The sequence below is a fragment of the Camelina sativa genome, chromosome 14 (genome assembly GCF_000633955.1).
Source record: "Camelina sativa cultivar DH55 chromosome 14, Cs, whole genome shotgun sequence".
Lineage (NCBI taxonomy): Eukaryota > Viridiplantae > Streptophyta > Magnoliopsida > Brassicales > Brassicaceae > Camelina > Camelina sativa.
Window position 1 is genome coordinate 26635605 of NC_025698.1, and position 12402 is coordinate 26648006.

Here is a 12402-nt window from a genome sequence, read left to right on the forward strand (position 1 = left end):
TGTGGTGTTACCTTCACAGTGGGTAGTGCATCAATGGTTGGTTCTGACGCAGGTGGTGGTCCAGGCCTATCGTCTTGTGTTAGCTGTTCAATCAGCTGCTCTAAGCCTGATGCTCCAGAAAAGAAATCATGTGTGTTCAAACGCTGGGGTGGTACAGGATTTGGTGGCTTGGTTATGCTTCCAAGTGGACTAGTCGGATTTATGGGTCGGAGAACTACATATGTTCTTCTTGGTGGAGGTAAACCGCCATTGTTAACATTGTCAAGGCTGTGGCGTCGTCGATGGTGTGGTCTGGGTCTTGTTTCAGGTTCCAATATATTTCTGGATCTTGCTCTAAGAAATGGGTCTGGACCAAACCCACCTATCATTGGAGGATCAAACATGAGTGATAGAGCTTCGAGAAGACGAGCCTCAGGAGAAGCATCAAAAGGGGGAACAGCATGATTGAAAGTAAACCGAGGATGTCTCATCTCAATCTCGACGACAAATTGCCTCAAGCATCGAGGGCACGCGACCTCAGATGGGATAGAGGATGCAATCCTGACCGTACGATGACAATTGTAGCACCAATAGAGGCCAAAAGTCCTAAATGTTCCATCGGTCCGTGTTATAGGCTGACTTATTGACATGATTTCAAGAAGGAATTTTTTATATACAAGACGTATATCTACATACATATATAGACAAATGTTGAGGGTTGCATGAAGCAAATGAACAAGGCAGATTCTGTTGAGATAAGAGAGGTCTTGTGTTTCTTGGAGGCTTCTCTTTCGTCTTGGAAAGGCAACGCATGAGATAAACGCAATGCTCAGTTCTTAGTTTTCTATGCTTTTAAGATTGCTTCTAACTAAAGGCTAGAATCATTTCTCGAATTATGATAGTTGATGAGGAAACAAGCATCAAGCAAGTAAAAACATGAATAGTGAAGTTTGCCTCATCTTCAATTCTAATTCGGTTCGGTCCCTTTGAATGGCAATTATGGTTTTAATTCGGTTCAGTTCAATTGAATAGAAACTCAGGTTTAATTTGGTTCGGTTCCTTTGAAATTTGGAAAAAAAAACAAAACTGAAGTTAAACCTCTTCACTCTTTTGCTCTTCTTGTGTACTTGTCAATACTAATGTTTGGAGAGCTCAAAACGTTGCTTGATCTTCCATTACACTTTCTTCATCTCAAGCAGATACATTGCTTACTCCTCATTTCTCTTCCGTCTTCTCCGACTCAAACTGAGAGACTCAAATCCGTTTCAGTTTCATGCCCATATCGTGAAATTCAGATCTTTTCGTGAGGAATTCGTTGATTTCATGTTACTATGTTTCTGGGTTGTTCGATTCCGCAAGTCGTGTTTTTGATGGAACTGATGATAAGGACGTGGTTTCTTGGACTGCGATGATTGATGGGTTTGTGAGAAACGGTTCTGCTTCGGAAGAAATGGCCTACTTCGTGCGGATGAAGAAGACTGGGCTCGTGGTTAATGAGATGACTGTTGTGAGCGTTTATCAAGAAAGTGAATCGAGAGAGAAAACAGTTGGATAAACTCCATTTCTCATTATCTGAATCAATAGTTTGTTACAAACATTATATGCTATACACGATGAACTAAACCGGAAATAACCGGATACTAAGTTATTCTAACCAATAAAACCGGACATTCCAGATCCCTTAATCAAACTATATACAAGTATACTAATAATGTGTTATATACAAGCTAATAGCGTTGGGGTTCATTGGGAGTTCTCTTGTAGATATGTATGGGAAATGTGGTTGTTATGATGATGCCCAGAAAGTGTTCGACGAAATGCCAAACAGAAACGTGGTGACGTGGACGGCGTTGATTGTTGGATACGTGCAAAGCCGTTGCTTCGAGAAAGGGATGTTTAGTTCTCGAGGAGATGTTAGAGTCTTAGAGAGTGGTGTTGTGCCTAACGAGAAGACTCTAAGCTGTGTTCTTTCGGCGTGTGCTCACATAGGGGCACTTCACCGACGAAGAAGGGTGCATTGTTATATTATTAAGAATTCGATTGGGATAAACACTACAGTAAGAACAACGTTGATTGATCTTTATGCCAAGTGCGGGTGTTTAGAAGAAGCTATATTGGTCTTCGGAGAGACTTCCTGACAAAAATGTGTATGCTTGGAACTGCAAGTCCATTAATCAGAATTCAAAAATGTGTATTTAATAAATATTAACAAATTAAACAAAGGGAAGAAGAAACAAAAAAAAATACACAGCCGCATGAGATGAGAAACGTTTTGTAAATGATTAAATTGGGGGTAAACATCAAAAAAACCCTAATTTACTTGAGATTTTCCTGCCGCTCATATCTCATGTATTTCCTTTTTGTTTTGGACAACCAGATTATATAAAAAAGTGAATAAACCGACAACAATGGAAATTCCATATTTTTTTCATAATAAACAACAAAATAAAAATGGAAAATCTTAACTTTATAAATACTCTGTAATTCATTGTTTCTCTTCATCGTTTTGTTTCGCTTCTGATATCTCTCTAATATTTTCAATTAACGACGTACGACGCAATGACAGAGACCGAAACTTTCTTGCCACCCAAGAAACGCATGAGACTTGATGACGAACCAGAAAAAGCCCAAGTGGTTGCATCTGCTACAAAGAAGGTTGCCGTTCGAGGCAAGGTCAAGTACAAAGGAGTGGTTCAACTGCAGAACGGTCATTGGGGGGTTCAAATCTACACAGACCAGAAAAGGATTTGGCTTGGAACTTTCAAATCCGCTGTTGAAGCGGCCATGGCTTACGACAGCGCATCCATCAAACTTGGACGCTTCGATGTCAACTCGTACCGGAACTTCTCTCGGTCTGATGTCAGGACACACGAACCGGAATTCCAAGATCGCTTCACAACAGAATCTTTGTTGAACATGATCAGAGAAGGATCTTACCAACAAAAATTCAGAGATTTTCTCAGGAGCCGATCTAAGATTGTCGGTGGATCAAAACAAGTCGTCAGAGGAGAAGAATCGAACAAGGGTTTCTCTCGCACGGAGCTTTANGTCGGTGGATCAAAACAAGTCGTCAGAGGAGAAGAATCGAACAAGGGTTGCTCTCGCACGGAGCTTTTTCAGGAGTTGACACCGAGCGATGTAGGGAAACTGAATAGGCTTGTGATACCTAAGAGGTACGCTGTGAACTATATGCCTTCCATAAGACCAAAGGAGAAAGAAGAGGGTGAAATAGTGGAAGGTGTGGAGATTGTGTGTTACGACAGCGAATTCAGACAATGGAAATTTAGGTATTGTTACTGGAAAAGTAGCCAGAGCTTTGTCATCACCAGCGGTTGGAAGAGTTTCGTGAGGAAGAAGAAACTCAAGGAGAAGGATGTCATCAGCTTTTACACTTGCGATGTTAAGACATTAGAAGGTCAAATCAAGCACTCCTTGATGATTGATGTTCATTACTCTTCACACAATGGTTCCGTGGTCCCTGAGGAAGCAAACATGACGGTTCATGATAGTTCAGAGGAAGGAATGAAAACTGAAAAATTCGTGATCTCCAAGTTAAAAGATGAAGAGACCAAAACAGAGGAGAACAAAGGAAGCTTTCTTCTGTTTGGTGTAAGGATCCAATGTTCTTAGTAGAGATTTTTTTTCTTTCTTTCTGTTTAGATTTGTTGAAGTAATCAATTCTAATTGTTGAACTGCAACACTTTTCAAAGATTTAGTAACTAATATAATACAATACTGATTCAGTTGGAAACAATTACTCTCTTTATATCATATCATCTGTTTTTAATGAAATCATATCATCTGTTTTTAATGAAAACAAAAAGAGTAAGACTAGAACTAGAACTCTCTTTGAACTCTCTTTGACTCATAAAAAGAGTCTGAGTAGCTTTTTGTACCTTGATGGTCTCGCGGATGTTGCGGTCGACCTAGCTTATCTTCGATCTTTGACTGAGATAAAGGCACAAACAAGTAGCAGTTTTCTTTTGAAAACACCTTGAAATTAATATAAAAAAAACAAATGAAGCAAGGGATCAAGAGATAATTACAACAAAAGAGCCTTTCTTAAAAAGTTAATCTTTCTTTGCACCTAGGTTAGTAGTCTATATATACTTTAAAAGAATCTGGAACTAACTGGTTTCTACCATTATCAATGTTAGATGGCCATGTTAACATCTATAGACTCATTAAAACAGAACAGAAACACCAAAAAAAACAAACAAACAGATAGATTCCTATAATTAACCAAGAAATACTAGATTAGTCAGGGAAACGAATCTCTTGGCCTTGTGAGACAAATCTATAACAAATCTGCTTGATACGTCGTTAAGTCCCCAAAAGAGCCTTTCTTAATTAAAAAGTTAATCTTTATGTGCACCTAGGTAGTCTATATACTTTAAAAGAATCTGGAACAAGGGAAATGTGTGGGAAAAAACGAGAAGAATCAGTGACAGTATATGCCTGATGATTCAAAGAATCAATGACAGTATAGCAATCAGAATTCATAGTGTGTTTCCACGGTCGGGACTGATGATTAATGGACTTGCAGCGCACGGATATGCAAGAGGCGCAGTTGATCTCTTTCAGACCATGTTAAGGAGCCATGTTTCACCAAATGAAGTTACTTTCATCGCTGTGTTAAGCGCCTGTGCTCATGGAGGCCTTGTAGAAGACGGTCAAAGGCTTTTCGTGAGCATGAAAGAAAGATTCAATTTGGAGCCAAATGTCGATCACTAGGCGTGTATGGTTGATTTATTTGGAAGAAATGGTTTGCTAAAAGAGGCAAAGGCTTTGATTGAGAAGATGCCAATGGAGCCAACAAATGTGGTATGGGGAGCTTTGTTTGGGTCTTGTTTGATACACAAAGACTATGAGTTAGGTAAATACGCAGCATACCGTGCGATCAAGCTGCAACCTAGTCACAGCGGGAGATACACGCTCTCGGCTAATTTGTACTCGGAATCCCAAAACTGGGATGAAGTTGCTTTGGTAAGAAAACAAATGAAAGATCAACAGGTGGTGAAAACGCCGGGATGTAGTTGGATGGAAGTGAAAGGTAAGCTTCATGATTCCATAGCTTTCGACGATAAAAAACGCCTCGAGTCTGATGATTTGTACAAGACACTCGACAACGTTAGGGTGCAAATTGAGTTTGTCTGATGAATTGGAATATTTGACTGCTCAATCTTGACTTGGGACTTTTACCATTTTCCTCATAAGCCTTCTCTGAAACTATCCATGACCCTCCAATTATATGCTCCTCTAGTCTTCAACCTATCGGCTAATTTATCTGATATCTCGAGATGCAATAGTATAGGCTTCTTCTTCTCTTCTGAATATCTACAAGAGAAACTCTTGTTTACAACTTTAACATCTGGAGTTGTGTGTTCTTGATTCTCACACCTGGACTTGAGTGCTTCAATTGCGATTTCTGGAGGGATCTTAGGGTTTCTGGCGAGTTGTTTGCACGTCCCCATTGTTAGTTTCTTGTAGTTTAGACATCGGCATATCTTTGCTCGATCTTGGGATGTCAGATTCGGATGAGACTGTACAACAAGAACAACAAAACAAAGAGTTATTAAAGTCTCCACTGTAAAAGACTCGATTATAAACTGACATATCACTGGTTCTGTAAATTTTGAACTATTTTTAATTCCAGTAAAACATGTCAACAGAAAAAAACATTTATATAAGCTGTACTTGAATAGTTGTTAGTTTTTTACATGTAGGTTCAAGTTTAACTGATAGTACCTTGCAAGAAATATTCCCTTTTTCAGATATTTTTACTAATAGACTAATAAGACTACTAAAAGAAAACAAGAAGAAGCATACAGTCAAGACCTGTGGCCTTGTGGGTAATCTGACATGAACCCCACGGCAGTAACAAGACAGAGTGGAGAATCTAAGGATGACTCCAAATCTTAATCATATATACATCCATATATGTATTTATTAGTATACACTATGCCCACCCAAACAGACATTAATCTCAAACCTCAAATCTTTCTTGTGGTACATTTTCGGTTTTATGTTAAAACTTAAGACTTAGTTTGGCTTTTATACCTCAAACTTCAATTCTTTATGATGAATAAAAGAATAGTTGACTCTATTTCGACTCTTCATAATAAATGTGCAAATCCAAAATGTATTTAAAAGCATATGGTTATTGTAATCTGTCTGGCACTTGTCATCTTCTATATGTCCAATACACATAGAAAAATCAAGTTATTCTCTATTTTTTGTCTCACTTTTGCAGAAGAAAAAAAAAATAACATTTGTTTTTGGCTCAATCAAATCAATTGTAGTTGGTGAGGAAATTCAAGAAAACAAAAACGTACCAAAATATATTTTTTTTAAAACAAAGAAACGGACCTGTAGATAGATGTCAATGGCTCTGTAAACTCCATCAAAGCATTCTCTAGCTGAATCTGGCAAGCTCTCTGCAACACCAAGAAACTTGGAGACTTTCAAATTCTGATCTGGAGATATCTCTCTTAAATACTTGTCGATCAGTTTCCCAATATCTTTCATATTCGTCTCTCTTGATTCTTCTTCTTCTTCTTCTTCTTCTTCTTCTCTGTTCTTGACAAACACTTTTAGTAATCGCATCACAAGATCCACATTATAGAAACCACCCTCTCTGCTTTCTCCGGCAGATATCAGAAGATCATCAAGTGTTGCTTGTTCCAACATTTCTCCAATTAGGGTTTCTAAACCGGTTCTTGACTCTCTACTTAGGCTAAAACTTGATAAAACTCGAAGAACCCAGAAGAGTTTCCTGCAAGAAAACGCGTTTTTCCCTGCGGAAATCACTCCTTTCACCGCAGTATCAGCTAAATCGGAGTACTCTAGTTTGTTTCTCATAAGCTCTGTGGTACTTCTTGATTTGGTTTGGAGTTTTGTCTTGAGATAATGGAGGAGAAATCTCGTTAGTATTGAGCTTCTTACGTTGGTTTTGTAAGCTCCAATGATCATAACTAGCTTCAAGATGATCTGCGGGGAGAGATTTGAAATATCGTCGAACCACCACTCGTTGCTTCTTCCGCAAGAAACAGACTGCGAAATATACCTACTGTCTGATTCCGGCGTGTTCTTGGCCATCTCAGGAGAAAGAGAAGAGGCGAAGGAAGAGAGTGAAGAAGAAGAAAACGTTTCTGAGTTCCGAGAGATTTTGGTCAAAGCTGCAAAGATAAGCTTATCGACAAGACCATAGGAATCTGCTAGGAGGAACACTTGCTCGCAGTTCTTGAGACACATGATGATGTCGTTCCAAGACCCGTAGAACACTTCTTGTAGAAACTTGTCGGTCTGAAGGAAGAGATTAGAGAGACAGAACTTCTCTGTCATGCCTAGATACACAGAGCAGCAGTACAAAGTCGAGACGTTTGAGACATCGATGATTGAGATATCTCCGTTGTTGTAACAGAACCTTGAAACCAGCTCAAACCCATCTGGTCCACCTGGAAAATCATCAAGCTCGATAGTGATGATCTCTGGAGATTTCTTTTTCTTGTTTCTCTTCTTCTTGCTCTGTTTTATCACCTTCCTCAAGCTTCCAGAGTACTTTGACATTACATCCTAAAAGAATTACAGAGCTTAGAGAGAGAATTAAGAACATAACATAATCAAGACTGTGAATTTTGAAACTGAGTTTTACGTTTGGTTCTTTACCTGATTGAGGAAGAATATGTATTGTCCATTGAGATTGATCTTAAGATCGTGGAGAGGAAACATTGAATTGAACAACTTTGATGCCTAATGAGTCTTGTGACTTGTGAGAGCTTTTTCTCTGTTTTTTTTTTTTTTTTTTGGAGTTTATAGAGCAATAATTAAAAGAGGGCACATGTAAATGAGTGGATATATATAGTGTTTTATTTGTCTTTATATACACCTGTAATAAGAATGTACACCAATAGATTATAATTAAATCTAAAATTTCAAAGTGAAATTAGAGGGAAGTAAGACAAATATTATGTTGAGCTAGTGTAATGTTAAAACAAATTATATAGAAAACCACATACAAATTTCAAATTATCTCAAATTCCCATAAAATTGATATTTTTTGTTTGTCATGTTTTGTTGGTTTTTAAAAGAATGCTATTGGAGTTATGATTCCTATTTGTTCTTTGCGTAGGATTGACTTTCAAAAAATAATTAATTTTTTAATCTTTTCTTATCCAAGTGCACATTTTTTCATGTTACCAACTATATATAGTTTTGTTTTGTTTTTGGGTAATAAAAAAAAAATTGCTGTCAAGTAATTTGTGTCGGTTAGGTTCATATTTAGATTAGACATGAGCTTCTCGAACTCAATAACGTAACTTCTGATTGTATTTTAACTCAACGTAGAAGAAGCAAATCAACTTTAAGATTTTCTTGTACTTTCATCACTTTTTCTTTAACTTCTCCTTTTATTTTTTTACATAAAGTAAGAGAATTGGGAACTCCATTGTAGTGCATGTGAATAATCGTGGGGTCGAGACGAAAAAGATATTTCTGTTTTAAGTGCGAGTCCATGACGAGCTTTTTTCATCGTATTTCCAAATCCGACCATGTTCATGACAATGATATGATATTTTAAATAGTATATATCATCATCATCCCCATGACATACAATACAAATGCACAATATATTCTTATCCTGCTTTCTTTTCAGAAACTATACTATCCACACAGAATTTTTCATCTTCTATCTTTTGATTCCATCAAAACCATATATCGATTAAATGATTGGGGATGAAACAAGAGAACAAAAAAAAAACATCGATTAAGACGCATCTAAATTTGCAAATGACGTCGGTAACCAAATTTTCCAATTATCAGTATATGTATGATATTCTCCCTTTTTTTTTTTTTGTGGCTAAATGGTAAATGAATATATTTGACATAATTATCAAATTTTCAAAACGATGCTTTTCTCGGAACATAATGAGAGCAAAACAATAGCCATTGAAGTACCCAAAAGACTTTTACTTCACACAATAAGTCAAAAAAGAGAAAGAAAGGAGGCGTTGTAATGATATCGTTGTAGAAGTTAAGTTCGATGAAACAGATGAGAAACTAAACCCTAACACTTATGACCAATCTCTCAGTTACGGTACCTGCTTCCACGTTCACGACCGTAGTCTCTGTCTCTGTCCCGATCATGGTCATAGTCATAGTCACGTTCCTTGCCTCTTTCCCTATCTCGACTTCTGCTTCTGCTTCTGCGCCTATCCTTATCATAGTGATGATCTCTACCACGGTCTCTGTGCCTGTCTCTGCTTCTCTCTCTTCCATCTTTATCAATACCTGCCACAGTCAATATAAATTGGATCATGACCTTTTTCATCTTTGTTATCTTCCTCTTTATATATGCAGTTAAAAGAAGAACACTCTAACAAGGAACAACATTGTTTCTTGGAGATCCCCTCAAGGCCTGGGCAAGTTAGGTGAAGCTTAATGTGAAAATTCCAACAAAATCCCTCGCTCCATATATTTTAAGTTTCACTCAAAGTGTCAAGTTGACAAGCGGATACTTTCTTTGAGGACTATTCACTACACAGCTAGTTACATATCGAGCAAAACAAGTTTCTATCATAGTGGAACGAGAAATTACCTAGTTCCTCGACTTCCCACCCAGCACGACCAGCAGCAACAGCAGGTCTGGTGTCAGCTTGGTGCATTTTAACACGGTACTTCTTCTTTAGATTCCCAAACTCATCATACATTTCACCATCATCCTGAAATATATGACGTTAAATGGGATATACCAATAAACTGAGAACTCATCCGAATTGCAACAAAAAAAAAAAAAAACAAGCAAACAGCTTCAAGGAAAGCATATTTTACTTCTTCAGCCTCACGCCTGCGCCTCTTTGTTTCCTCTAATTCTTGTTCATCCAATTCCTTGTAACCACCACCACGACCTCCCCTATTTAGAGAAAATAAATGCATCAGCAACTGGTCTTTTAGTAGAAAAAATGTCTTAATGCAACTCTAATTTGGTCAGAATAGAACGTTACAAGCACGATATCAATTGTCAAAAAAAAAAACAGGCACTCATTCAAATTGCACTCGTTCGGAATAAAATACCCTCCTGACAACAAACTACAAACAGAAAATCTATGATCTCTCCTACACTCACTGTAAAATCATTTATAACACAATTCCTCAGCTCGTATATAGCAAATAACAATTCAAAGGCAATCTTATTATTGGCAGTGAGTCATACCTCACACCACCTTCATTCTGACCAGGTTTATTGGTGTTGCAGATATTACATTTTAAACGCTTAGCCCAGTTGACATTGCCACACCTGAAAGTTAATAATTAGAACAAAACGGAAAAGTCACTTTTGGATTTCTCCTGGACTAAAAACCAATGAAAATGAAAACCAAAGCATATATAATACAAAAATGCATTATGCCTAAGAACCCATATGCATTCACACAGAGTAGCCTCTTGGTTAGGATAGTAGAAAACACATAGCATAACTTGCATTTAATTTAAAACTTGTAGTCCTACTTTGTATTAGACTCAAAAAAAACTGAAGGCAGTCTATCTTCACAAAAATAACTTCCTCTAAAGAATAAAAAATGGAGGATACCAGATCAAAACTACAACCCACCCACGTTTCACATTCAATTATTCATTTTACAGCCATCTAACGGAAAATTACAAAAGTTAAAAACAATATTCAAAAAAGGAGGAAAACACACAGCAGAGCGGGCCATCACTTCTTTTTAAGTTAAGAGTCAACTGACATCATCAAAAACAGTGAGATACAAGCTATATTCCTTCCCACACAAGCCATATACTATTTAAATGTTCTCTTCTGCTAATATAAATGATCTATTGCATTGTTTTTTTAACCAATCATTAAACGCTTATTATCTTGGGAAGCTGAACCAACTATTTCCAACCTAATCAGAGTGCTTACATTGGACAAGCCCAATCATTTGGACCAAAAAGACCAGTAGGAGCACCACTCGGCTGCTTTCCGGGTGGCCCACCATCAGCGCCTCCACCTCGACCCCTTCCACGACCACCAGCCCCCATACTGCCACCAGATGCACCAGCTGGTCGGGCAGTTCCACACCGGTTACAAACCCCACGGAACGCAAAATTGACATTTGTACAACTGCCAATAGAAGAGAGTATGAGAACACTACCGCTAAAAAGCTATAAAAATTACAAAAACTGCCAATTCAACGGAAACAAAGAAGCTCCTCACCGATATCACAACACACAGACCTTGTATTAGGGCACATCCAGTCGCCATCTTGCTGCCATGGCTTAGCCGACGAGTCAGCCTGACCTCTCCCCCTTCCAGCACCTCCATTAGTTTCCATAGCAGCAACTTCATCAAATCCAAGAAACTCAACTGAATCACCAGCAATTTTGTTGTTCTTGGACTCAGCCATAAAAACTCCAATGGTGCTTCCATGGAAATCTTTGTTATTGAACCATTCAACAGCAGCAAGAGCAGCATGCGGATCCTCATAGGTAACAGTAGCATCCCCCTTGGGCTCATCAGTCTCTTTGTCTCGGTACAGCCATACCTTGGGAGTACCAGTTCGTTTGTCTCTCTAAAAACAATAGTAGGGAGAAACATGTGAGAAACTCGAAAACTTTGTGACCCCATAAACAAAAGATTGCAATGACATCAAAATAAAACAAAAAAGAAACAATTAGTTAGTACCTGGCCAATACCATACCTTAAGCAACCCAATGGTCCCAAAATATTCAGCCAACATATTCTCGTCGGTTCCTAAAGGGAGATTGGAGACGTAGACTGATCCATTAGTAGGAGCTCCTTTGTTTGAGTATCCAGCCATCGTAACGCAATTTCATCAAAAACAAAAGCCGTCACGCGAATCTGTAAAATTGACAATCCCACGAACTTCACTTCAATACTAAATACGATTCACTTGTGTTGTTCAATCTATAAGAATACATACATACAAAGGATAGCGTCCGACGAAATTACTAAATGAAATCGAGACCATTGAAACCTCAAATTTTTTGAGCTCAAAGACCAGGAGAACGAAAAAAAAAAGAAGATTCGATCCAGCATAACGCAACGAGAGAGACGGAAAAAGGGAAGAGCGAGATAGAGAGGAATCTGACCAGCGCTGAGGATCGAGCGGCGAAGGAGAGGTCGACGGATTAGGGTTTGCAAGTGCGTCTGTGCTTCGAGAGAGAGAGAGATAGATCTCAATTGTTTGGTGGTTATTTGCAATTTTTTCATATATTATTTTAATTTTATATATTTGTTGTTCGTCCAATATTATTTTAATTTTTATTTCTCCTTTTTTTCTTTTTTAACAGCTTCCTTTCATTCAATTATGACGAAGAAATGTGATCCTCATGGATGGACGAAAGTTACGATACATGATGGTACAAGAAAATGAGATACATTTTTCGAAAAAAAAAAAAAAAAAA

General features: G+C 37.9%; 5 protein-coding genes across 8 annotated transcripts in view; 2 read left to right on the forward strand and 3 right to left on the reverse strand.

Moving 5' to 3' along the window:
• Positions 1-830, reverse strand: part of LOC104742553 (E3 ubiquitin-protein ligase RING1-like) — a 7663-nt gene extending 6833 nt beyond the window's left edge. The window contains exon 1 of one of the 2 annotated variants that reach the window (XM_010463570.2): positions 12-830. In XM_010463570.2, coding sequence (XP_010461872.1) covers positions 12-677 — 666 coding nt within the window. In that variant the 5' untranslated portion in view covers positions 678-830. The remainder of the gene's footprint in view (positions 1-11) is intronic. The other variant, XM_010463569.2, reaches the window with a different exon arrangement.
• On the forward strand, positions 1388-5167 carry LOC104744011 (pentatricopeptide repeat-containing protein At1g50270). The gene is given in 5 exon segments (XM_019235596.1): positions 1388-1505; positions 1714-2102; positions 2104-2144; positions 4485-5106; positions 5108-5167. Coding segments are annotated over 5 exon segments (1230 nt in total).
• LOC104744012 (AP2/ERF and B3 domain-containing transcription factor At1g50680-like) lies at positions 2480-3609 on the forward strand. The gene is made up of 2 exons (XM_010465042.2): positions 2480-3004; positions 3062-3609. Exons 1-2 carry the CDS (start codon positions 2539-2541, stop codon positions 3607-3609), a joined length of 1014 nt encoding a protein of 337 aa, XP_010463344.1. The 5' UTR covers positions 2480-2538.
• On the reverse strand, positions 4852-7781 carry LOC104742557 (BTB/POZ domain-containing protein At1g50280-like). 2 transcript variants are annotated; one of them, XM_010463573.2, is made up of 4 exons: positions 7648-7781; positions 6349-7554; positions 5182-5522; positions 4852-5080 (listed from the first exon to the last, which is right to left on the reverse strand). In XM_010463573.2, exons 1-3 carry the CDS (start codon positions 7708-7710, stop codon positions 5190-5192), a joined length of 1602 nt encoding a protein of 533 aa, XP_010461875.1. In that variant the 5' UTR covers positions 7711-7781; the 3' UTR covers positions 4852-5080; positions 5182-5189. The 2 variants fall into 2 exon arrangements, with proteins under 2 accessions (XP_010461875.1, XP_010461874.1); XM_010463572.2 differs by having other exon boundaries at positions 4852-5522.
• On the reverse strand, positions 8906-12197 carry LOC104742558 (transcription initiation factor TFIID subunit 15-like). Of its 2 annotated transcripts, XM_010463574.2 has the most exons (8): positions 12088-12197; positions 11676-11836; positions 11212-11546; positions 10898-11098; positions 10190-10273; positions 9808-9889; positions 9575-9698; positions 8906-9267 (listed from the first exon to the last, which is right to left on the reverse strand). In XM_010463574.2, exons 2-8 carry the CDS (start codon positions 11793-11795, stop codon positions 9065-9067), a joined length of 1149 nt encoding a protein of 382 aa, XP_010461876.1. In that variant the 5' UTR covers positions 11796-11836; positions 12088-12197; the 3' UTR covers positions 8906-9064. The 2 variants fall into 2 exon arrangements, with proteins under 2 accessions (XP_010461876.1, XP_019090822.1); XM_019235277.1 differs by lacking the exon at positions 12088-12197 and having other exon boundaries at positions 11660-11836.

Excerpts from the sequence above, each read along its gene's own strand:
- LOC104744012 (XM_010465042.2), top strand. The coding sequence starts at position 2,539 with ATGACAGAGACCGAAACTTTCTTGCCACCCAAGAAACGCATGAGACTT. Across the intron at positions 3,005-3,061 it reads AGGAGAAGAATCGAACAAGG|AATCGAACAAGGGTTGCTCT; the intron begins GTTTCTCTCGCA and ends TCAGAGGAGAAG.
- LOC104742557 (XM_010463573.2), bottom strand. The coding sequence starts at position 7,710 with ATGTTTCCTCTCCACGATCTTAAGATCAATCTCAATGGACAATACATA. Across the intron at positions 7,555-7,647 it reads ACATATTCTTCCTCAATCAG|GATGTAATGTCAAAGTACTC; the intron begins GTAAAGAACCAA and ends TAATTCTTTTAG. Across the intron at positions 5,523-6,348 it reads CCATTGACATCTATCTACAG|TCTCATCCGAATCTGACATC; the intron begins GTCCGTTTCTTT and ends CTTGTTGTACAG.
- LOC104742558 (XM_010463574.2), bottom strand. The coding sequence starts at position 11,795 with ATGGCTGGATACTCAAACAAAGGAGCTCCTACTAATGGATCAGTCTAC. Across the intron at positions 11,099-11,211 it reads TGGATGTGCCCTAATACAAG|TTGTACAAATGTCAATTTTG; the intron begins GTCTGTGTGTTG and ends TTCTATTGGCAG. Across the intron at positions 9,268-9,574 it reads GTGGGAAGTCGAGGAACTAG|GTATTGATAAAGATGGAAGA; the intron begins GTAATTTCTCGT and ends TGACTGTGGCAG.